Genomic DNA, 26596 nt, shown 5'->3' with positions numbered 1-26596 from the left:
TAAGGAGAAGAAAAGAACTGAAGAATTCTGTGCATCTCAGGGGAAAAGATAACTTTTATTTCCCTGAGTATTTACTGATCTATTGAGAAGAAACATTTTTGATCTGGAAAACTGAGGAACTTCTAAAGAGCACTGGGGAGTCTGAGGAACTTCTAAAGAGCACCATCTTGGTCTCTGAGCCTCTTGAACATTGCTTGTGGGAACATGAATGTTTAGGCTGAGATTCATCTCTTCTGCTTTTTAGCTTTCCATAGTTAAAGCTCCTGAGTTTACCTAGGTTTTCAGATAATGATGAAAAATACGTTACCATGAAGTCTTTGGAGATAGCTCAACTATGCACTGAGAATTAAGAACTCTCCGATTCAGATTCCTCAGCTAGCTTTCCAGAGGGAGGTAAAGTGAATCCATGTGAAGGTCTATGCAACCATACATCATGTGTCCCACAATTCTCACTACAGAAAGAATCATTCCCATCACAAAACAATGTTCTCAAAAACTGTATAAACAACAATATGTACTTTCACTCCTATTCGGGTTTTTCTCCATTTCAGCTTCATCTTCTGTCTCTATAAGCTCTGTTAAGGTTTTTGGAAGATTGGCACTACCTTTATTTTTAACTACATATTATTCCCATTGCACCAGTAATAAATCCTGATCATCAACCATAGGGAGCTTATTTGCTATCTTATTTGAATGACTCCAGATGACAGAGGTTGGCTTTCAGACTGAAATTCACTACCCCTTTTTCTGTGGTACTGGCCCATTGATTCCACTGGGGATTCATTGGTGTAAATGAAGCTAGAATTTAGTCTACAGTGTTCATATAGTGTCATGCCACAGCAAAACTTTTAGTTTCACTACCTTGAAAGTGGTCTTCATTAAAGACCCCTGGCTTAGGTTCCATTTCACATTGATGTCAAAACTCTACTTAATAAATGAAATCTTTATGTAAGAAGCCAAAGCATATTGTATCTCCAGAGCTTAAAGAACACTCATTACACAAACTTGGAATTAGTTACTGGTCATTATGGAGTTATTGTCCTAGGAAATTTAAACTCAAAAGCAGTTTCTTGTAGTGCTTACAAACGTCTTTTGCATTTAAATCCTGAAAACTCCTGTGCAGATTGTTTTTGAAGAAAACAGGTTGTTATCAGTAGTTTTAGCCCTAATCCACCTCCTGCCAATTTGAAAGAGTATTATGGGGTCTAATCCTACTCCTTGTAATTCAGTGAATAAGATTAGACAGTACATGTAAGGGCACACACATTGCCTTTATAGTGGCTTCAGCTGAGAAGATACCCCACTCTTTCTTCTTAAGGTGCTCTTGCCCTCATCAAGTACTGCAGATGGCATCTGAAATGGTGTTTTAGGGCATTCTTTATAGAAGGACAAAAAAGATTGTGTTAGACTTCCATGACTGCTACCCTGAGACCTTGGGAGACTAGGATACCAGAAATAGCATTCATGACTGTGTAACAACAGGAATTTTATTTCAACAAAGCGAAATAATTTGTCTGTAAAAGGAAGAGAGAAATATTTTAATGAAGTCTCCCCTCCTAAGTGTTCTTTTTTTTTTGTGGTGCCACTCGGCCTTTGGCAAAAACTACCCTGTGGCCCTAATGCGTTTCTTGCATAACAGCTCAGCTGAGTAAAAAGGGCTAGATATAATGCAGTACATGACCTCCATAAATTCATCCCTTTTATGGGAATAAAATAAAATAAGTATCAATGTAACTACATCTGACATTTCCCAAAGATTTTTGGAAGAACAATAACGTTTATTACACTTGGTTTATGTCTCATTCTGCTTTATATTTTCAAGTAATATGTTTCATAGGTTTATAAAGTACTTAAGGTGGAGGGGTTTTTAAGGATTAAGTAAATCTGCTCAATTCCTTAGCTACAAGCTAAAATGCATTAATTACTTCAACTGTCATGAAGGTTTGATTGTCTTTAGTGTTTCTCCAGCACTATTTAGGGCTTAGTACTCTTATTGAAGTGAATACTTGCACTTCCAGGCATTTGGCACCACTCTTTCATTCCTCCATTTTTATGAACTCTGTATTTCTGAAAATCAGACTGCTTTTGTTTGATCACTCATTTGTAATAGTTGTATAATTATTATGTAAGAAGGACAGAATGAATGCACATGAGCTGTCACTGCCTTCCAGCCACCAGCAACCGCACCCTAAAATGTGGCCCATATTGTCCACTGGGGGCCACAGACCATGCTCTCCTCAGAGCAGAAGTAGTGCCCTTCTCCCTGTTGGATACCAGCAGCACCAAGTAGCAAACACACTGGAGTCACAGCCGCTGGGTTGCATGTCTCTTCTGCCCGCTCTCTGAAATTACCAACACATCAGCTTGTTGCCTCACTTAATCTTCGAAGAACTGAATCACCAAGCAGAAAGACAATGTGTATGGCTGTCCTCAGAGACATGTCTGTAATAATTCCTGAGGAACCTTGTCTCTGGGCATCTCTTCCTTCTTTTTCCTTGTCCCCTTTGTTCTTCACTCCTTCTGTGAGGTTATGCTCATAGAATCATGGAATAGCTTGGGGTGGAGGGGACCTTCAAAGATCATCTAGTCCAACCCCCTGTAGTGACCAGGGACACCTTCAACTTCAGTAGGTTGCTCATGTTACGCATACGGTGACACAGATTTATAGGAAGGCAGGATCCCAAAGCCTGTAGTCCATTATCCTACAAACGGAAATTTGAGGTTGAATAACTCAAACATAGCTCTTATGACTGAGAGGATCAGGGATTACCAGACAGATGAAACATTTTTAGGCTGCTGAAAGGAGTGGAAAAACACAGTGGAGTAACACAAAATCAGAAGGAAAAAATACTGCTCAGCTGTGTTCTGATTATTGGCACAGACTTATTGCTTTAGTCCCTAAGAAGTTTCTATTAATTTGGCCCTTTCTTTCTTGTGAGAGTTTACCTCCTGTAAATTTTTTCCCATTCCTTCCTACTCTTTCTAAAGAGGAAGAGAGCAGTGGTGCACCTATGTGCCTACTTATTAAAGACATAAGGTTGGTAACAGAAAGTAGAGATCTCCCAGCTCCTAAGGCAAATGCATTTGCTGGTTAATACTGATGAACACATTAAAGAAAGAAAGGCCTAGAGAGAGGGCTTGAATTGCTACCTACCATATGAGACTGTAGTAGCACATTTTTGAGTCAAAAGAAAGGAAAACTCTCCTAATATTTACAATCAAAACTTGCCCTACTTTGATAGCAATGAAAAAATGATTTAGTGGGTTTTTAGCTGTCTTACACCCAGAACTGACCTATGTTCTCCAGCACAGATAACTGAGGTCTCACAGTCTAAGTTTACCAGCAGGGTGAAGGATGATCTAAAATGCATGAGAGGAGAAGCCAGCAAATACAACAGAAGTCACAGCAATAAGACCACGTGATTATTTAATTTCAGATGCTTGAAATATTTCTAATCTTTCTATGAAAACTATTATTACTTATTATTCCCTTTCTGTAAGAAGGGTGCTTACAACTGCAGCAGTGAGGGAAATCAGGGTACTGACAAAGACACAGCATCAAGGAAAATCTCTGGTGTGGTACCAGCAGGGTGCAAAGGACTAGTACAAATGTGAGAGCAGAGCACATTCTGAAAAGGGGGCGGGAGAAAATGAGGAGGTCCCTTGCAATAGATAAATTAATAGGAATTATGCAGATTATGTCGTTAAGTAATGTGCTTTATCATCACAAGAGAAAGCATTAACACCAGGATTGGTGTGGTCTCCTCTGCAATCCGATATAGGTTGTGAGCCAGATCATGGACGTCAGATACTTACAGATGTAAATGGATACTCAAAAAAGAAGCCATACTGGAGTGAAGAAAACTATAGCTGCAAGTATATAGACTATAACCCAGTCCTCATCAGAAGGTATACTTCACTTGAAAATATAACTTTAAAAAAAAATTAGTCTTGAGAAAACTGAGCATCTCTGATTTTCAGACTACAACGACCCTTTATGTCAAATCTCTGGGCTAAAAGTCAGTTTAAGGGTCCTTGCAATCATGAGACAGCAACTCCTATCTCACATAGGAGAGCAGAATTCACTTCTGCAGCTAGGTGTGTGCAGCATGACAGAGCATCCACAGCAGTGACATGCAGCCCTACTTCTCACTCCTCTGCCTCTTGTACTGTGTAACAGCTGAAAGCCAGCAAGTCATTTCTTCACCCATTCCCTAGACACACAACCTCTATACAGAGCTGAAAATCAGTGGGGACCAAGAGCACAATTGTCAGGCATCCCCAGCACAGCTCATAGAAAAGCAGTGCTGTGAGATATATAATCTTTTTGCACCAGGATTACAGTCCTGACTCTTCTCCCAGGATGCCTGCGTCATGCCTAAAGCTGTGCAGTTATAATGTGGGCACAAACAATACCTACAGTGAGAAAGACAATAAGAAAAGGAAGGAAATCAGCGTTCAACACACTGAAAACAACAAACCTGACAGCAGAAGAGGACAGAAGACTTGCTGTATAAAGGTCTCTAAAAAGAGATTTATACTCAGTGAGAAGCAAAGCTAATTGAAAATGCATAAAAAGGAGAGGGTTTGGCAGTCCTCATTAAGTTGTGCCTGTTGTTGTAGAGATAAAAGAAACACGGTTTGCAGCAAAAGGTTGAGTAGAAATCTAAAATCCAAGGACAAAATTTTCAGTGAATGGCATAGGCAAAATTAAATTTGAGGATTGGTTAAGTATATCTGTTAGAGGTCCTGATGGATTTTGACAAACAGAAAGATAAATACATTTAATACAGTTATATTTGAAGTAGAGATAGGTAGAGACTGCAATTCTTCTTTGATGCTGCTGTGGACCTGGAGGTCAAGCTAAAAAGAGCGGCTCAGGAAATGATCTTTTAGCTGTGGTCAGAGTGCTAGTCAGGAGGAGCTTGCTTGCTTAGATATTGTTTACATCTAGGGGTCCAAAAACACAGTCTGCAAGGCCAAGATAAACGATCAACAGTATTGCTTTTATAGTGTTTTCAATTAACAATGTGATTCTAAAGGCTCACAGTAGTTCAAAGAACGCTGGTGTGTGGTCAAAATGTTCAGGAGTCAGTGGTTTGGGGAATTCACTGGTTGGCACATAAGCAGAAGGAGCCCATATGTACAGCACAGAAACCATTACTGAAAATCAGGCAAGTTTTACAGTGCTTCCACGCCAATGTTTGATGTACCACAACATTTCTCTGAGCATGACACAACCTTCAGAAGGGGAAAGAATTACAGAGGAGGCATAATATGAATGATTCAGAAAGTCTCGTGTCACAACCCTGAGCACTGCAGTACCTAATTATGAGGCATAACGATTTGCACACAGGCTGTGCCAAATGATGACGAGAGAATTAGACACCTAAAAATGGAGTCTGCCCTCTGGGGAAGGTCAGTGTAAGCCAATTGGTGGGGGAAAAGCCAAAGCAGTGCTGTGGGACTGAATTTCTGTTCCCTCACAGAATCCAGATTCAAGCTACAACGAGAGCTACATCCTCCAGAAATGCATATGGAATCATCATCTTCAGTGAAACAGATGTGTCTTTCAAAATCTGAAGAAGGAAAGGATAAGACAAGGCTTTTCTTCCAAAAGGTAGCGAAGTACATGCAGGTGCTCCCTCTGGGTGCCAGCCTCGGTGTTTAGTGCAGTCAAACCACTGTCAGAGAGCCTTGATCAGAAAGATTTTCTGCATGAGGGATTTGACCCTCCATGAAAGCTCCAGTCTCCAAAAGCTTTACTTACTGTTGGTGGGTATTTTCTCTGTGTTGTAATTAGAAAAATGAAAAGCAATTAGATTAAAAAAATCACAAGACTTCTTATATCTGTGGTTTGATTGTTCACTTAAAACAGTAACAGGCTTGGCTTGCTGAATATTCGATCATTTTATGAAACAGGCTGCATAGAAGGAGATTGAGAAAATCCCTTTCCAGCTTTTCCTATAGCATGATTTCTTGAGTACGCTTGTGTCATATCTCTACTCAGATCTCTCTGGGAAGAGAAGCCTCACATGACCTCCAAAATCCTTGCTTTTACCACTGGGCATCTGGCAAATTTTCCACAAATCTCCAGAATTTTTAATGAACACTGCAGCTTTAGAGAGTTTGCATTTAAAATGTGATGGAAAGGGAATGTAGTGGTCCTGAAGCTCCATTTCTGAGGGATCCATGTGAAAATTCAAGGGTTATCAGCAGTCTCTAAAAAGTTAGACTTTGAAAGGGCTCTGGCACAAAGTTTTTAAATGTATGCAACAGAGAGAGGAAAAGTTTTAAAAACAGAGGAAACCCATGGAAAATTCATTTCTTTACTACCTGTAAAAAAGAATGGTTTTGGTCAGTGTTATGAAGCCTTATGCCTGAATGACTGAGAGGACTGGTAGTGAGAAATAGAACCTCTCCATTACAGGACATGAATTCAACTAGGAATGGTTTTAGTAGTGACAGAATGTCATTGCAGTGTGCTAATATTTAGAGATTCATTGGTGGCTTGAGTCCAGTTACCAGCACACGAGAAGTCACGTTACAAAATGCACTGTCAAAACTGACAGAGGTAGGCAAACCCACATCTGCTGTTTGTTAACATGCTTCTAAATTTCCATATCCAAAGTTATCCATTCAAAGTTGTGTCAAGACTCAAACCCAGTTAAGCATTCAAATTCCACACTGCACAAAAGAGGACTTTAATCTCCTAACCATCGATTCAATACCTCCCATGTGTAATGATTACAAATTTCTCTATTTAAATAATATAAACTAAGCTATACCACGCTTTTACAGCCTGCAAAGGCAGTGCCTGGAAGCTGGGAGGGTGAGGGTTAAGCTGTCCTTGGGCAGGGCAACTCTCACAGGCTTTTGGTTTCTTTTCAGGAAAGGGGATATAACTGCTCGGCTGAAACTAATTACCAGGAAACTTTAAGAGGATTGAATGCTATAGCATCCCCTTGTTCTTTCAAGTTTTGGGGTGATTTAACACTGGTGAAGAGCTGAGTTGTGAGGAGCCTTGAGTGAACTCAAAACAGGCTTTGTTTTGCTAAACTTAAAGTATGTGACTTGTTTCATTTTTCCTGGACTTACCCGAATAGGCTCAGAAATGCCTGAAAATTGGAATGGAGAAAAAAAAAAAAAAAAAAAGATAATTATACCAAATGAAAAAAATACTATATAGTCAGGTGCAGGTAGTAACTTCCACAGATTTGTTTTCTCAAACACATTTTGTGTACATTTAGAATATGTTTTTGTATTCTAAACAGAACGGAATGAAAAATGTCATGAAAGAGGAAAGAGCTGAATTTCAGAGGAAAATTTTTCTCAGGAAAATTACTCTTTTGACTGTTAGCTAGAGAGGGACACTAAGGTTCTGGACTGTGATAAATTTTCTAGTGCACAGAAGTTGTACAAAGGAAATGTTATTACCTTAAAGGGAAAGTCCTTAGTCTTTACTATGTGTGTATATGTATCTAAATATATATATGTGTGCATATAAAAATATACTACAGTAGTTTTTACTCTTGGTTAAACAGATTCAGAGTTAGCATTAGAGAAGCATTAACTGAAGTATTCAATATTTGGCAGAGATCCCTAGAGTTAGGCCAATAGCAGTGTCACACTGACACAAGCTGGTGTGCATTTTTCAGCTTTGCCTGAAAGAATGCAAAAATAACACTGGTCCATTGGTGGTTGTGTTGGCAAACAAAAAATTAGGTTGGTTTTATTGGATAGTGCTGAACATGACACAATAGCCTGTTTTCAAATACAGTGAAAATATTTGAAGCAAAACAAGCAATAAATAGTAGGTTGGGATGATAGGGAGTCCTAATTATTTTTAAAGGGAAGAAAATAATTCTGGTTTTGTTATTTCAAAACCACTTTTCAAATATTTTTATTAACCGTATTTTCATATATTAAACTCCAGTGTTGCCTAATGGGACTAAATAATGTGGAAGAAAAAACAGAATACTTTTAAGTTGGAAGGTGTGCCAAAAGATAAACCTGCACTGCAGACTGGGGACTTTGTTAGTACTTTGCTGAAAAAAAGCAGAACAAGGAGTTCAGATTTGCTGGAAATCATCCCCATATCTTGATTTGCCTATTGGAGTCCTGAACAGCATTAAAGCCAGCAGTGGCTAAAACCTGTGTCAGTCAGAGTTTTACTTGAACATGGGAGCAGCTGGATTTGATTCCCAAGTGAAATCAGCTCACTGATCTCTATGTTGAGCCCAGTAGCTGTCACAAAATAAAGGCTCAGGTGTCCTTACAAACTTCCACAGTGGTTTTCTAGTCTTACTTGGAGCAGTTTGACCTGATGGCTAATATATACTCAGGAGAAATTTAGGAATGGATTAGCAGATCAATGCTTTGTTTTGACTTTGCTGCTATTTAGTACAAGTATTACAATAAAAAGAACACTTGTAAGAGAAAATAGTTACATAAAATTTTCAGCTATATTTCTGGGATGAGAACTGGACCCAAAACGTACCTGATCACACTGCTAATAGGAAAATTCTCCCCTCCACTGGAGCAAGGTGGCACATCAGAACATACACCTGGGCTTCAGAAAGGTGCATTTGAATCTGCACCTAGATCTGTGCTTCATAGCTCAATCCTAATTTTAGTCACAATATTGAAAAGTTTTACTAAAGAATGAGTTCCTAGAAGAATGCAGAAATGTGCAACTTTGGCATCTTCCACATGTTCATGAGGTGTCTGAAGGAACAGAGGGCATCCACAAACCAAGGCCAGGTGTGGGAGATCAGTGATATTTAGCAGCTGCCTTTGGAATCATTTCCCAGGAAGGATGTGTCAAACCCTTGTCCATCCTGCTGGGAAGCAATGGAGCTTGCAGCTGGACTCTCTTTACAGCCAGCCTTGTTGTAGTCAATAAATCTCACATTGCTCCCATTTCCTATCTATACCGTGAGCTCTTTATCCAGTCTTTACTAGGCACTATGGCCAGACCCTCAATTGAAGGCATAGTACATGTTTCACCCCTAACCTTCAATATGAGGAGTGGCTAGAGATGGTGGTACTTTTGAAGGTGGAGATTTTTATATCCTGAGGTTCCTGTTGCTTCCAGTTAATGTCTCAAGTAAGAACTGGTGAAAAGTCTTTATAATATTTGCATCAATTTATTTAAAATGCTGAGCATTTGGGATAGTGTGCATTCATCCCAGTTCCTGTATCCTCATTTCCCTGGGATATATAAAACACTGTCTCTTAACTTTGTATTGCTTTTTAGTCCAGTTCTCCCAACAATGGATTTTCTGAAAGAACAAAGAAGGAAAATAAGGAAAGAAAAAACTCTAAAATTTGTATTCACAGGACAAAGATGCATTTCCTGGTTTGTTGGTACAAATCTAGGAGTGCTTTTTTTCCCCTCTACTTAGCACAGGTACTTGGTGAACTACGCCAGTTCAACGATTATTTTCTAAGGATTATGTCCTGACAGTCATCAAAAACCCCATGCTGTGCAGGAAGTCTTAACAGCTCCTTTTCCTCTGACAGTGATAGAAATCTGGAAAGTAAGGCAAAATTTGACAGCTCCCACCAATAAGGATTTGTACAGAGAAATTGCAAGGAATCACATTTTAACATTGTGGATAATCATAGCTCACCTTCCAAGTTGGCACCAGAAAAATAAGCTATTTTGGACTTGTCCATACCTATTATTTGAAAACTGTGTGCTGTTCTGGTCTTGTTTTATTGTAAAAAGTATAAAAGTATTGCAGAATATCCAGAAAAGGGCAAAGGTATGATCAAATGTAGGGAGTAGGAGCTGTATGAACAAAGTAGGAATTGCCACACTAGAAAAAATATAAAAGTAAATAGGTATGAAGACACAAATAGGAGGAGGAAGGTGTCTAGAGATCATGCACTGGCTGCTCTGTTGAATACAAGGACCTGGTTGAGGGCATCATACAAAGAAAGGAACCACAGTCAGAACAGTCAAAAGCACACTGACCACAGAACTACCAAGCAGTGATGTGAATGCCAAAAATTTGCATGGATTTAAGGTTACAAAATAAAGCCCATGGAAGTGCAATCCACTAAGTATCCCTAACTACAAAGAAATTACAGTTCTAGTACTTCTTGAGTTATTTATAAATAGTTGGAGGACGGAAGAGCATTCAGAGATATTATGTGTATTTAGCCTATTATTTTCCCTATTTGTTAGTTTGCATCTTAAATTTTGGAATCTGAATACTAGGCTAGGTGGAGCTTTGGTCTGGGCTATTACTGGTATGCTTTTGTTCATTTCTAAACCCCGAAAGAGCTGGTCAGTTTATCCTATATATCTGTTTGTATGTGGGCACACGCACTGAAAAAAGGAACTGTTAAAAAATTAGGTCCTAAGTAAGTAATACAAGTCATTGTCTTTTAGGAGCAAGCACCTTGGAACATTTTCTGTTAGGGAAGTGAGTCAGAACTATGGCAATAAAGATCAAATTGTCTCTTTTTTTCTTCCCTTAAGTTACTTTTGGCTTGACATAAAATAGAATGAAAAAATTGAGTGTCTACATCAGGCCCCAGAAAATGGAAAGTCTCTGAGGAACTAAGGAGAAGTATATTCCTCCTGTAATTATTTGAACCATCTTATGAATTATTATCCAGCCAAGCATTTTGTCTCTGCTTATCACCATGGTATCTTAAAGACTTGGAATTCTGATGTAATACAACAAAGTAATAAATGAATTCTATGTTAATTAGATATAGTATTCTTAAGGGCTAAAGACTTTCAAGAAATTGAGATATTTTTACCTGCCTCTGTCTCATATTTCCAAGTCTAGCCCTTGATCATTTCACATTCACATACAGTAGTGTTTTAAAAATAGCATTAGATCCTAAAGAGCAACTTATATAGTTTTCAAATTGTGAATGTACAGGTTGAATCCTTATGGCAACACAGTTGAAATGCTTATTTAGAAATTCCACTTAAGCTTATTACCAGTAACAATTTAAAGTATCTGTTGTTGGATGTAATGTTAAAATAAATGACTAATCAGTGTGAACTTGCCAGCATTTAGTCACCAAGCAGCTTGGAAACTCTAGGGAACAGCTTTATAACAATTTACGGTACCCTACTTAGACAAGGACACCATTTTGCAATTGTCAGATATAATATGACACATCTGTAATATTGCTTTATGCATAACAATTCTTTTTCTGCTCTCAAAATGGATATTTATTCTTCACTGATGGTATTTTTTTTTAACTGGTCTCAAAGTTAAAGTGATTAACCGATATTTGCTCCTTTACGGTGTATCTGCTTAGTCCTAGAGCTAGACTTATCATAAAGGGAGTTTATTGAGATCGGTTTATTCACACATCCATGCTAACACAAAGGTAGTTCTTTACCAGTCACTCTTCCTTTGTGGAGTGTGTGACAGTTCAGCTGATGGTTTTTATTGCTGATGAACAGTCCTTCATCTACTGTACTAAACATAAAATGCCACCCAATACAGGGCACATCTCTCAGCAGGTAATCATCTCCATCACAGGAGCTGGTGTTGGAAGCCCAGCTCTGAGGTCCTCCATAACAGGCTGTGACATTGCATCATATTTTTAAAAGGCCAAAAAGGGGGTTGGCAACACAAGGCAATGCCTGCTGCAGTGTGCGGGGACCTTCAGCAGTGACTGTACCAGCCTCACTCTCAGATTTTGTCAGCAGAAGGCATAGGTATTGGTGAGGGCCAAGCAGGGTGAGGGCACCTCACTTGCCACAAAGCTTGCTACCATGTGAAAGGTTGTGTGAAGCTTCCTTTGCCTGCAAACTCTATAAAAGGCCCATTTTCACCTATGAATGTGGTTGGTGGCCAGTGTGTGGTGAGAAACCCCATGATTTAGGTAATACTAGGAAAGGCAGCTTGCAACTATTGCATTAAGAATAGTTTTTCTGCCATGTTGCTTCTCTTACGCATAAAGTGTGTGATCCATTCAGAAATACTCTCTTTTTCATGAAAGCAAACATGCTTATTTTTGCCTCTAAAATCTGGGAAAAACCAAAACAAAACAAAATGCCACCTCAGTAGTTTGTCTGTGACTGTAATGCAGCTGTTAGGAGTCTGCTGAGTTATAGCTCTGGTAGCTTAAATAGCCCCTATACAACACGACCCAGACATCATAATTCTGTGGTGCTTTGCAGCAGTTCAGGAGCAGTTAGGATATTACCTTTTCCTGTGGAGTGAGGGAAAGGTGACAAAAAAGGTATTTTTTACGTTTTTGGATTTAATATTTTATGGTAAACAAAAACAGAAGGAAACTGGTTAGATCTCTGTCTTGACTGCAAGAAACAAGGAGTTTCCTTGGGCAAGTGATTCAACTTTTCCATGCAAAAGTTCTCTTTTTTTGACCTCTAAGTACTAAAGCACACCTCTATAAACCTGTTTAAGCTTCTTGGCTTAAAGCTCTGGTGCACATGGGGGGAAAAAATCGCTGCATTTCATTAGAAATTTTGTATCTCAGAAGCTGGTAACTCAGCCAGGGGCAGGGCAGTTGTCTGACTCTCTTGCACTGCAGGATGGAAAGCCCAGGGAGAGCTGCCACTCTTGAGAAGCAGACATGGTTTTCATCATTCATGACTAGTCATTTTGGCTGGTGCTCGGAGGAACTTCTGTGGACCCCGGAGGGGAGCATGTCCATCACTACTGAGCAGAAGAGAGGGCTATTGCAACACAGGGACCTTCGCAGCAATGAGAACAACCTGGAAGATTTTTTGCAGTCTATGCAGCGTCTCCCCAGGCTGGAATAAAATTTGGAATAATCTATGTAATGTTCCACACCTCACACTAATGGCAATAGTTTGTATTATTAGAAATTACTTTTCCAAAATCATAAGGCTATTTTAAGACCTAGGTAAGGCTGCAAATTCATCATGATTACTGTTGGTGTCAGAGAGTTTGGGAATTGCTTTTCTTGCCTTCTCCCCTGTGCTGGCACATAAGCACATGCCTAGTTGTGTGGCTGGCTCCCTAAACGCGTGTGCTGATGAGCAGCTGTCTAGCCTTCACTGACAGTCTCACCAAAGCAGCCTCTTGGGGTTCTGCCTGTACAAGAAAGGCCATTAGCCCGGGCAGAAGGCAGGAGGGCAGCAGGTCCGTCCTCATCCCACCCAGGTGGGTAAAGCATTCACTCTGCACAGAGCAGGCCATCGGCTGGAGGATGGGAGTGTAGACCTTGTTCTGGAAAGACAAGGAACCATTCCATTAATCAACTCCAGGGCAAGAAGCTTGAATTCTGCCTGGATGACATGTGAAATCCAGTGGGAAATATGATTTGTCACCCACGCATAAAAAGATTTTCCATGCTGGCTTCTACAAAGATTTTGTTTCCATGGATTTCATACCATTTCCTTTGTTCTCTGGTCAAAAATTCAATTTCATTTAAAATAAATATTAGCAAGTTAATTTTAATTGCTTTTTGTTTATTTTACAACTCCATTATTTTCTGTCAAGTTTCACATGTTTGGAAACAAAAATGTTACTAGCTTTCCGTTTCAGCAGATGTATGGGAGCAGACAACAGACCTCAATCAATGTGATATTTTTTTAAAGAATGTAAATTAATTCGAAGGAGGTGGGAGAGGGCACATGTATTTGTAACATGCATTTTAAGATATTTTTGCATTTACATTTATTTTTAATGGCGTTTATGCCCTCTAATGTCAGAAAACGTTATTGCAAGGTAGTTTGGGGTTTAATATTTTTTCCTTAACTGTGTCTGTCAGTATCAGACTAAACTATTTGATCTTTATAAAAATACACACCCTGGATTTATTTCCACTATATATGTTCTGCAATTTCACAGTTTTGGTGTAGAGGTCACTTTGGTGGGGGGGAGGAGAGGTTTTTATCCAAAGTAAGCTCTTCCAAATACAAATTCCAATGTGTCAAACACACACAAAAAATTTTGCTAAATTACAATTTCTGTGATTACTTATTTCATCCTCCAAAATACACGTATTTTTGTCTTGAAAAAAAGAATTACTCTTGTGTTCAACCAGAAGTTAAATAAGCAACATTGTCCCTCTCATTTCTTAAGATTGTTAAAGGAAAGACCTTCTCAGGTCACATCAAGGAAAAATAGCTAAAAAGTATGACTTGTTTCAGTAATAATTCTGAGCTTTGATTTATGAAATATTTGATCTTAGAGCCATCAAAAAAACCCATTGGACTCAGGAATAACAAATAGCTGATGACGCCACAAATACAGCCTCTGTTGTCTGAGATTTCTTGAATTATGGGTATGAAACATCACATATATTCCACACATCTGTTAGAAAAACAGTATCGATTTGGTAGGTGGGTGACCATGGGTATGCTCTGCAGTGGCAGTGCTTAGATTACATATTGGGCATTCATAAACCCAAATATGTTCATGTTTCCCAAGCTCCTACAAAACCTCAGCCTTTTGTGTGTGATTCAGGCTCATTTCATGCTACCAAATCTGTCATGCAAAGTGTTATATCATGCCCATGTTACTCCAACAGTACTGTGAAAGATCCAGTAACTGCAAAATGAAGGAATTCACTGGCTTCCTCTCTCGCCTTGTATTAAGGCGTCAAACATGCAGAACTGGTCTGTCACCTGTTGAATACAAACACGTGAGACAATACACATGCCTTTAAATCCAGTCATCCCTGAATGATGTCACTTTGTGAGTAGATAGATGTCCATGGACTGCAAGCAATAACACATGTCTGACCTATCTGGATTATGTCTAGAGAAACCTAGGCATTAGTTTAATCATGTAGTTTCTGACTTGTGATTTAATAAAACTTGATTGGCACTTCTAGTTTGTCATAGCCTTTTCCCTTCCCTTTTTGGCTAAAGAAGTAGAACGCACCTGACTGATAACAGGGATCAGTGCAACATCTCTTTTTCTTCAATCATCCAGAGCATACAATATTGGGATGACACTTTTGATGTTAGAAAATCAGATTGCCAGTACAAATCATAAATGCCCAAGGACTGACTTGAGCTTTGGCCACAATAATAGACATATGTGGAACAGACTATATGCAAAACTATGAAAAGACTGCAACTAGAGAAAAAAGCATGTAAAGTAGAATATGTTTGCATTTCCAGTCTGAAGAGCAGTGAAACAAGCAGGGTAGCACTAGATAAAGCTTTGAAATGGTTACCTTTTGAAGAGTGACTCTGTGAAAATTGCTTAATAAGACTCCATATTTGTTGTGTCTCCATAACTGAGGAAACCAGACTTTCTGCAGAATTTTGGATTTGTTTTAGAGATCAGTTATAATTTTTCCACTTCTAAATACAAGCACCACAAAACTACCCTGCCATCTAAAAATGAAGTTATGTTCTTTTTTAGTTTAGACTTTATGAGGAATAAAGCCATTGCAGGTGGGGGTAAAAGAAGAAAGTTTTTCTTCATTTTATGTCATCCACTTCCATTGGTAGCATTCAGTGATACATGAAGTATAACTAATGGTAATATTTAATCCAGCAGGAGGAAGTCCATTAACAATTCTAGGCAAGCCACAGCAAGACTAAAATCTGTGTCACTGTCCAGAAGAGCAAGTATGTTTCTCACCCTGTGCAGAAAAGCTAATTTCTTGGAAGTAATTTTTTCTGACCATAATTTTATTTCAACATCTCCAACACAGTGTTTATCTACAGCAGAAAAACTAGTTATGTAAGAGTTATTAATGATGTGAAAGATATTATTAACACTAAACAGTGGGCAAGCAACATTACCTTTGGAAAATGTCACCGTATTGCAACTTATTCAAGCTGAAGTAGAAAAATAATCAAAAGCAAGTTATTTTAAAATAAGCAGTATATCCATCTACCTGTCATTTTGCCCAGAAGGCAAGAAAAACACTGCAAAATACCTTCATGTATCAAACAATCCTTATATTCTTATTACACTCCATAACACTGAAATACTGTAAAAAGGCATCTCCTTGAGTAGGTCCACACATAAATACTGAAATGTTAGAGATGGATCAGCTAATAGTTCCTGTCACCACTCCTAAAGCATCAGTCTGCACTTGCTTCACATAATTATAGTGTCACATTATCAACAGGATGAACTATATCCCTGAGCATCATCAAACCAAATTAATTAGAACCAGCAATGCCTCCTGTCCACAGCAGCCACCAGTGACTATATGAGCTTATGAAGGTTCAGAAATATAGGATTTCAAGGCATCTAACTAGGATAGGCACCTAAATACAGATTCTGGAATCTAGTTAAAGAGATCTGTTCCAGTAGTGCTGCGCACTTGTGATTTTTAAATTTCAAGATCTGGTTGTGCTGAGTGTGTGCCATTTAAATAGCTTTCTGCTGATACACTATGATTCAATTTAAGAAAATACTTGGATTTTATCTAAAAGGCTGATGTAAAACAACAATGAATACTAAATCAGCAATGATCATCAGTGATTACACCCTGGGACTTCTGCCCCAAGCTCACACCCTGGCCCCATGCCCACCACTCTCCTCACTGCTCTGCCTGAAAAAAAAAAGGGGAGTTAGTTAGGTGTCAGGGATCCCATTTGTCAAAGGGACCTTGAAAGGTCATTTATTCACTTCTCTGCTCAGAGAAAAGAACAGCTGGGCATGCATCACTCCTGACAGCTGAAAGTCAGCTCTGGCTTTAGGAAGATAAGCACCAAAAATGCCTATGATGTGAGATGCAGATCTTTATGAGAAGGAAAGCATGATCTCTTTCTTGTATTTTTCTAGTTTTATGCGTCTTGTCATTAAGACCAGCTATATTAATAGTTTAGAAGAGGGATTCTATTACATTATGTATTTTATTCAGTCTTGCATGTCACAAAATCAGAAACTATAGCATTCAAATTTTGAGCAGATGGGGGGAGGGGGTATTAGTAGAAATATTAATGTATTTTTTTCCTGTGAATATTTTATATTTGATCATGTTTTGTAAAGCAAATAAACATTTATTTTACACAAGATGATCTTTGTCACTAGTCTAAGACTTGATAGTCTATATTATATCAGCCTGGATGACAACTTATTTGAATATTTATGTCAAACACCTTACTCTTATCTTACAAAATTCAATCTATTCATCTTCACCTACAAAGCAATACATATCCTTCTGACATATGCTGAGCACTCATTGCTAGAAAGTGTTCTTTAAGTCCGTACAGATTCTCCATCATCTGTTATCCCCATCCACTTATCCCCTCCTTGTGATTAGGTGCAGGATTTGGACCATGTGACTTGAAGACTGCCCTCATCTTTATTATTTTTCCAATTCCTACTAAGTAGACGGATTTTGTTTTCCATAGCATTTCCCAAACACTGCTCCTCCTGCAGTTTTATTTCTAACCTTTTCTTGTGTTAACAGTTTATAAGTCTTTTGTAATGGGGAACCTGCTACCTCCCTTCTCACAAACATACTAAACACGCATGCCACAATCAGTGTTTAATAACTTAAAATCCAGCAAAGAAAAAATATGAATGGTACTTGAAAGTAATTTATCTCTTTATTAAATTCCATAGTATGTAATTAAATACTTATAGAATATGGCACGCTGCAGAGTGCAATGAGCTGATTATCTCACAATAAGCTGTCACTGGATTGCCCTCACAAACTGCACTAGCACTATGTTTTCACTTGCTGGACCAAACAATATGCAGCATCATAGAGAGGTAGTAGCCCCAGTGATTTTGAGCACTGCCAGGAATTGCAGTTAGAATTTGGTTGGTTGATTGCTTGTAGGTTGAATTCTTCATGTTTGCTTTGGTCTAGACCATAGATGAGACCTCTAGGTGGCAGCTAGTTCAGTCCCCCACTCAAAGGCAGCCTATCAACAGCAGTAGGTTAGGTTAGCTGTGCTTTTGTCCAGCCAAGTGTTGAAAATCTCCAAAGACAGAAATTCCACGATCTCCTGGGCAACCGGTACCAAAAATGTGCTACCCTCGTAAATGAAAGTACTGTATCAACTCAAATGAGACAACAGATTATTCAGCTTGGCACATGACTTACCAAACAGTGTCCCTGTGATCTTGCCAATGAAAGTGATGAGTTCTTCCAACAAGCAAACAGAGTAAAGACTTAAATTCAACACCAATTTCTTTTTTTCTTCCTTAGCAAGGTCTCTCCAGGCAACCTGGGAAGACTACAGCAGGTAAAACATAGATGTCCACAGTTTGATGGACAGAATGCACAACACTGGGAATGCAGCAAGTATTATTTGAAAGAGAAGAAAATCTATTATGCAATTAATTCATCTTGAAATTCAATACTTAAAAAATATTTTGCCTTTTTTTTCTTTGATCCAGATATGGTGACATGGTGCCAAAGACAATAGCTGGCAAGATTTTTGGTTCAATATGCTCCCTGAGTGGGGTCTTGGTCATTGCTTTGCCAGTTCCTGTAATTGTCTCCAACTTCAGCCGTATATACCACCAGAATCAACGAGCAGACAAGCGCAGGGCACAAAAGGTGAGCTTCTAATTTTTTTCACTTCTGTTATTGAAAAATTGATAACATGACTTTCTATATGTTGTGCATCCTCAAAGTGAGTATTTTTAGCAAAATAACTATTCTATATATATGTCACACACTTAGCCTATGTCCTAGATGCAAAACAACATCAGACAAAACAAAAAAACACCACAACATGGTTCGTTTATCTTTTGTGACAAAATTGACAGATTTACTGTTGTGGTAATTCATCCTACTTGTTAGACTAGATCTAGTATTTTCAGGCAATTGCTGCAGTTCCACCCACTGAAGATCCTTCTGTGTTTCTCATGCAGACTTTCTTTCCATGAGCATCTTCTGAGGAAAAAAGAATAACTAAAAAGAAAAAAAAACCTAATAATGATTTCTAATATCTCTCTTAGCAGCCTGCTCTACTAATCCATGTATTTAATTCCCACATTCAGTCTCTGGGGAATCTGATTATTGACGAACTTGTCTCCTCAGCACCTACTTTGCTTAAAAGACTTCAGAAAAAAAATATAAAACTTAGTCGCAAAAAGCCGAAAGCAAAAGTCTCTTTTTCCAGCTTCCTTGATTTACTGAGTCTATCACTAAAACACCAACTAGTTCTACAAGACAGTTCCTCTCCCTGACCCATCTGGGCAAGGTCAGGAGCCAGGAAGAACTATTTACCGGAAGAGCTGCAGCCAGGCCGGGGCAATCAGCTTCCACCCCACATAACGGCTAGTGTACTAATACCAATCTACTTCACCCAAACCTTCAATACTAAGCATCTCAGAGAGTTTCCACTGACACCTGAAGCTCTGATAAGGGAGCTGAGATGCGCTGCCTTCTGCTCCTCTGCTGATGGCCATTGAGACGAGTGGTTGCAACACAGGTTGCAAGATTGCCAAGGCTAAGGTGTCAGCACTTGAGCTTTCCATGGTCCCATGACCTCTGTTCAGGGGTCCTGAGTCTCCAGAGATCCAAGGAGAGCAGGATCATTGCCCACAGAGATGTGCAGGTAGGCCATTGCTGGAGACTACATACATAGACTGGGGAACACAGCCAGCTGCAGGCTTCATCCCCCTCATATAGACAAAAGCACCAGATTCAAAGATACAGAATTATTTGCTTCTTTCTGGACACCTTTTTGGTTATTTTCTTCATGCAAAGGAAGTGAAATGAATGTACACAGTCATACCATTCCCAGAATATCTTAAGGAGAAACAGAGGTACATGGCCAAGACAGTCATCGTCTCAGGCTGAAAATATTGCACCCTTTAATGGCCACACCCGAAAAAAAATGCTGTCAGATGAGGAAAATGGCCATAAAAGAAACCAGGTGTATCACAAAAAATGTCATACCTTTCTAGAAACCTGATTTCAAATATAGGCTGCTTCAGAGAACCAAATACCATACCTTACCTATCTATTAATTCCACCCACCCTTTTGCATGCCATTTTGTCCCACATGCTAGTTCTAGCTGTGCATTCCACCCTCTCAGAGCTGGGATATACAGAGACATGTCACTTCTACACTGCGTTGTTTCTGCCAAGAATTTTTCCACTTCTGCTTGTGTAATGGCAGCAGACAAAGAACAGTATACATCACCCAAAACACAATGCTTCATTACTGTGCCTCCGATCATTGCACCAGTCATGGGTAACATATCTGCTTGATCCCAGCAATAAATGTGCCTGTTTTGAGCTTTCATAATAACTGCAGAGACAGACAGCCTTAATTCCTATAGATTCTGTCAAGAAACAGAATCTTCTATGCCTGCTTTACACTTGCTGGTGAGAAAGAGATGGACACTAGAAAATACCTTGCTTGCAATAATTAGATTGGCAGACTGGCTATTATTCCTCATAATCTCTTCCTGAATAGAAGCTGCTTGAGTTAATAACTGACTTTTCTTCTTGTTAAACAGTGAACTCATTGTATGTTTCAAACAGGAATATGAAATGATAAATGGCAGTCTTGCCAAGTGTTTTTTCTCTGCTCTCCAGAACACTGCCGACAATAAGGATAAGAGATTTCTGACTGTGTTGATGCCCTTCTTGCTTCAGAGAAAATGGCTTTGAGGTCTGATTGACTTAGCACTGATTTATATCTCCTCACTCATTTGTATCTCCTATTGCAAAGCTGATCTCTGTCAATCTAAAATGACTGAGATGTTGAACTGAGTGTCGTTCTGAGAGACTGAAAAAAAAAATCAAAAAAAGGCACTTCTTGGGTACTGTATAGCCCATATTTAGCAATATTTAGCTATGAAATATAGCCTTGCATGTCACAGAAGGGTTCTATTGCACTGCATAAGAATATTCAAGCAAAAAGGTCACATTATTGAAGTTTGAAATTCCTTCTTCATTCAATACAGTAGAAGCTTCTCTCAGCTTTCTGAAATAAGTATTCCCTTAGGCACAAACCTTATTCTTACTCTCTAAGGCTGAAGAACATAAGCTTGAAAGAAGGGGCTGTTTCATGGAGCACAGCATGAACCCCTGCAGGCAGTGGTACCTCCCGCTGGCTACAACAGCTTCCATCTGATTGTGGGAGTTGTGTATTTGAATTGTGTAACTTACTTTACCAGTATCTCATGCAAAAGTTTAATCAAGATAGTCTTCAGAAATGGTGAAACATTTGGTCTGTAAAAGGAAACTTAAGAGCAAGCTCTCTGTTGAAGTCAAAATCTAGTACAGGAGAACTGGCCATTTTCAGCAGAAGAAAAATTTGTCACTTATATTAGGTTTGTTCAAGAGCCATGTGACCATCAGCATATGCATTTAGTGAGTTCTGCACAGTCACTCAAGATTAGATGATTCCATTTGTTTCTTTTTTGGCCAAAAGATGCTGTACATTAAGGCTCAGGAGAAGATGGAAGAAGAAATGTATATATACCATCTCATTTTGAATACATTTCAAAGAAAGATCCTCCTTCCAACCATGGAATATATTGTAATTAGCTTTAAATCCCACTTTGTAATAGAGCTGATAGGTTGTCAGGAGAGGCCAGGCTTCCACTGCACTACAGGAACTCACTTGCAATCAACATAAACAAAAAAAATAGGTGAAAATAAAAAACAAAGAAAATTCATCTGTGCTTCTGAGAACATTTTTTTCTATCAGATATTAAGGTCCAAGGAACTGACATACCCTGACAGTTGCAATTCAGGGCAGAACTAATTATGCCCTGTAGTCTTACTGCAACTTTTCCTCAAGCACATTTATCACCACTGAGACAGTTCTGAAAAATCCTATTTGTGGAGCTTTTCTCAGCTATAGAAAATTTCAAGAGGCCAAGTTATTTTGGTTGCCCATCAGTGCCTTCAGGTGGCAGCGTTAATGACAGATGTGTTGTGACTGGTCCATGTGTAAAGGAAAGGACAGAAAAAGAAGAAGTTTAGGCAAGCTTTGATACAATTTCCAATTCCATATTTGATGGGTATCAAGGTTTAAGATATGGCTAACCCTCACAGTACTATATTCACTGGGATGACTGCCAACACAGGGAAGGGCTCCTCTTGGAGCCTGTGTCTGGCCACCCAATGGCAGCTTAGCTGTAAAGCTCCATCCTATGTACTGCTGCAGCTCTTATGATGACAACGTCCACCTTACCCTGACTGAAGCATTCTTTGCTAGATGCTTTCTCTGTTTTCCATACATCTATTTTTCTGCATATTTTGAAGGCAAGAGCCTTTTATTCTCTTAACCAGCAAGTCCTAAGTGTGGGTCCATCTGGCCGCTATTGTTCATTATCTGATAACTGAAAAAGCCTTAATTTAGTTACCCAAGCACTTTATCCCAATAGTGACAAATGGTGCCACAACAGAAACCTGAACAACTATCATCAGCTCCAAACCCTGACATAATACATAAAACTCAAGCTGAATCTTTCATGTGAGTATGGTCTTCTATCTTTGTGTAGCAAAATCTATCCTAAAGATTGGCTTGACTTTATTATTTATTGATTGTGCATGATGTATTTATCTGTCAATTTATGAATAATTACTTACTAAATAAATATAAATAGCTCACAAATAAACTGCAACAACTGCTTAACAGCTGAGTGTTTGCAGTAGGGAACCCTGCTAGCTATTGTGACTTTTTAAAATGACATAAATAGGCCATTAACCTCAGTGGGGTTGCCAAGACATAACTAACAAAACAACTTACCCAAGATTTTTGAATTTAACACAAAAGCATGTAAAGCTTGTGTTTACTGAACAATACAGTCATAGAATCATAGAACAGTTAGGGTTCGAAAAGACCTTAAGATCATCAAGTTCCAACCCCCATGCCATGGGCAGGGACACCTCACTCTAAACCATATCACCCAAGGCCTCGTCCAACCCGGCCTTGAACACTGCCAGGGATGGAGCATTCACAGCTTCCCTAGGCAACCCATTCCAGTGCCTCACCACCCTTACAGTAAAGAACATCTTCCTTATATCCAATCTAAACATCCCCTGTTTAAGTTTTAACCCGTTACCCCTTGTCCTCTCACTACAGTCCCTAATGAAGCATCCTTGTAGACCCCTTCAGATACTGGAAGACTTCTATGAGGTCTCCACACAGCCTTCTCTTCTCCAGTCTGAACAGCCACAACTTTCTCAGCCTGTCTTCATATGGGAGGTGCTCCAGTCCCCTGATCATCCTCATGGCCCTCCTCTGGACTTGTTCCAACAGTTCCATGTCCTTTTTATGTTGAGGACACTAGAATTGCACACAGTACTCCAAGGGAGGTCTCACAAGAGCAGAGTAGAAGGGCTGAGAGCTCCCACTGCTGTCTCATGTTTATTTTCTAATTGACCAACACCTCCAAGTCCTTTTCCACAAGGCTGCTCTGAATCTCTTCTCCACCCCACCTATAGGTATGCCTGGGATTGTTCCAGCTGAGGTGTAGGACTTTGCACTTGGCATGGTTAAACTTCATGAGGTTGGCATCAGCCCACCTCACAAGCGTGTCAAGGTCCCTCTGGATGGCATCCCTTCCCTCCAGCGTATCAACTGAACCACACAGCTTGGTGTCATCAGCAAACTTGCTGAGGGCGCACTCAATCCCACTGTCCATGTCAGCGACAAAGATGTTGAACAAGACCAGTCCCAACACGGATCCCTGAGGGACCCCACTTGTTACTGGTCTCTGGCTGGACATTGAGCCATTGACCACAACTCTTTGTGTGCAGCCATCCAACCAGTTCTTTATCCACCGAGTGGTCCATCTATCAAACTGATGTCTCTCCAATTTATAGACAAGGATGTCGTGTGGGACTGTGTCAAAAATTTGTAAATTTGATAATTTGAATAGGTTGTGAAAGCAAGGAATGACTCAACAAATGTATGAACCTTATTTAGTTCCATACCCATTAATGTACATAAACAGCACTTCCTTCTCTGCTACATGCTGACAGCCTATAAATTATTTTCAGCTAATCTGAAGTCAATTATTTGTACCTACTGAAAATCAGAAGATCAGAGCATGAAATCTGAGCTTGATTTTTCACTTGAAACAAACGTACACGTGGGTTTATGAAAGGCAAACAAAAAGTAATATAAATAACATTACTTGATATTTGGACAGTTCTACCACCCAGCCACTTGTTCTCTCCTCCCCAGCAGGGTAGGGGGGAACTCAGAAAGATAAATGTGCAAAAATTCATGGGTGTGGATAAAGAAAGTTTAGTAGCTTTTTGAAGTGGGGGTGATGGATGAGGCCTGAGGGTGTGGGGGGCAGCAATGGATGGAGGGGGGACAAGAAAAAAAATAATGCACCAATTGCTCACCTCCAACAAACTGATGCTCAGCCTGTTCCAGAGCAAGGGCAGCCCCTGCCAGGCTCCATCCCCATCCAGTTTTATTGCTGAGCATGACATCATATGGTATGGAATATCCTTCTGCTCAGCTGGGGTCAGCTTTCCTGGCTATGTCCCCCCCAACTTCCCATGCACCTTCATCTTACTCTGCAGGACAGTCTGAGGAGCAGAAAAGGCCTTGATGCTGTGTGCACACTGCTCAGCTGTAGCTAAAATACCCCATGTTACCAATACTGTTCTAGTCACAAATCCAAAACACAGTTCCATAGGGCTGGCAAATCTGCCATATGAGGAAAGATGGAAGGAGCTAGGTCTTTTCTCCCTGAAGAAAAGAGAGCTCAATGGAGACTTCATCACAGTATTCCATTACTTAAAGGGTGACTACAAATAGGATGGGGACTCTCTCTTCATAAGGAGCCACATGAAGAAGACAAGGAGCAACGGGTAAGAGTTGCACAAGGAGAGGTTTCATCTGGACATAAGAACAATTATTCATTGAAACAACATCCCTAGTGAAGTGGTAGAGTCCCCCTTGCAGAAGGTTTTCAAGATGTGATTAGATTGGGTGTTAGATAATCTTATCTAGGCTCCATTTTCCATAGAATGTTAGACCAGATGATCTTTCAAGGTTCCTTCCAACCTGTGCTGTTCTATGACTGATTCTATACCAGCTACTATGAGGAAAATTAACTCAGTTCCAGCGAAAACCAGTACACACAGAATGACTCTGAACAAATTCTTATCTGTTAATTCTACAAGACTATTAAAAAAGTAATCATAAGGTAAGTAATCAGCAATTTTTGAGTTTTGATAGTAAGATAGTTATGTAGTCTAGAGAGCAGCAGAAGAGTGACAGCAGGAACTATCTTAGTGCTTAGAGTACTAAATTACTATCTTTAGTACTTAGAGTACTAAATTACCTAGGCTACCAAGGCTTCTTGCATAGCAAAATAAAGACACACTCTTGCCAAAAATGATGCACAGTACTGCAGTAAGCCCTGCCTTAAAGTGTTCCTGATAAAATCTCCCTCTTAAAACAGCTGAACAACTGAGGGCATCTTGAGTGTTAAAAGCTGAATGCTGTAAATATCCTACAGTGCTACATTTGGCACTTATTAAAAGCTTATGAAATTAAATTTTTATATTACTAAAACTGACAGAGCTAGCTGTTGTTAAATAACAGTGAATTCCCTTTGTAAGGTTTCTGTAAGTGCAGCCACAGACAAGGACCTACCTCTAAGCTGTAAAATTTGAAGCTAGGAAAAAAAAAGTGATTCATTCAAAAGCGATGTTCAGTGCAAATACAAGGAAATCTGATCATCAGTTTCTTCACAAAGTTTCAGACAAGATTACTGTGGTGGAAAAGAACCGTATTTCACCTACATTGGTTTTGTCCTGTATGACATAAATATTACCAACATCAGAGTCACCTTCGATGGCTAGCAGGGAAAACCTCACAGCAGTTTTCAGACTAAAGGAAAAAACAGTTGTTCTGTTATCACGCTTTTCTTGATGCCATCGCATCATTCTGGTGTCCTTCATGGGAATGCAATACCCAGTGCACAGCCCTTATAAACCTGTTCCCTACACGAGCTTTTACTGATTCCCTGATAGGAAATGTGAGGAGTCGCTAGATTACTCATGCTGCAGGCTCTGATATAAATCAGGCAGAAGCACTGAAAAGAAATCTTATCACTTTAACAGATTTGTAAACACCTCCAGTTTCAGGAGAATTTCCTGTAGGCTGAAGTATAAGCATGGAAGCCACAGTATCTGGTTCCTGTCTTGGTAATAGATTTATTTTCTTCTTTTTGGTGGTGTAAGTTCAGGCCATATGAATGGTTCTCAGCTAGAAAGATGTAAGCTATTACTTACTACTCACCTTACAAAAGATTTTTAAGATGCAATAAATTCATATTTGCAAAGCTATTTGAAAACTTCACATGGGAAGTACAGCCTTCATATTGTATGTGTTGTAGCACATAGATATATTAAGATAGTCTGACAAACTGTTATGTTTTATATATCTTTATTAATTGGTGCTGCACCTAATTATTGCTTCATCACTGCAAGAGAAAATGAATATGCTTGCTAAAAGGAAAAACATAACTAATGCATGTTCATTAAGTCTAATAAATCTCCCTGTATGAAAAGCACACTGAAGAGTACCACAGCTAAAACTTTTGTGCCTGAAATCACTTTTATATATGGAACTCCATGTTGCACCCTGCAAAGGCATCTCTAGTGTCTCAAGCTCCTAAGGCTAAACAGTAGTACTAAGAAAGACCTTTAATACATTTATGTACATAACCCAGTGCACACATCCCAGCCC

At 39.3% G+C, this 26596-nt stretch overlaps 1 protein-coding gene and 1 long non-coding RNA gene across 3 annotated transcripts in view; both read left to right on the top strand.

Annotated features, from left to right (window-relative positions):
- Nucleotides 1-26596, top strand: part of KCND2 (potassium voltage-gated channel subfamily D member 2) — a 287463-nt gene that overhangs the window by 247280 nt on the left and 13587 nt on the right. For both annotated transcript variants that reach the window (XM_061373013.1, XM_061373012.1), the window contains exon 3: nt 18300-18462. In XM_061373013.1, the coding sequence (XP_061228997.1) occupies nt 18300-18462 (163 nt within the window). The remainder of the gene's footprint in view (nt 1-18299; nt 18463-26596) is intronic.
- Nucleotides 6931-13793, top strand: LOC133222870 (uncharacterized). Its single transcript, XR_009728395.1, has 2 exons — nt 6931-7065; nt 12538-13793. It is a non-coding gene; the product is annotated as an uncharacterized LOC133222870 (long non-coding RNA).

This window comes from Neopsephotus bourkii, unplaced genomic scaffold (assembly GCF_033783945.1).
Source record: "Neopsephotus bourkii isolate Nb327-2 ecotype Australia unplaced genomic scaffold, CSIRO-AGI_Nbou_v1 NB_1624, whole genome shotgun sequence".
NCBI classification, from domain to species: domain Eukaryota; kingdom Metazoa; phylum Chordata; class Aves; order Psittaciformes; family Psittacidae; genus Neopsephotus; species Neopsephotus bourkii.
This window is presented reverse-complemented; position numbering and strand designations above follow the sequence as displayed.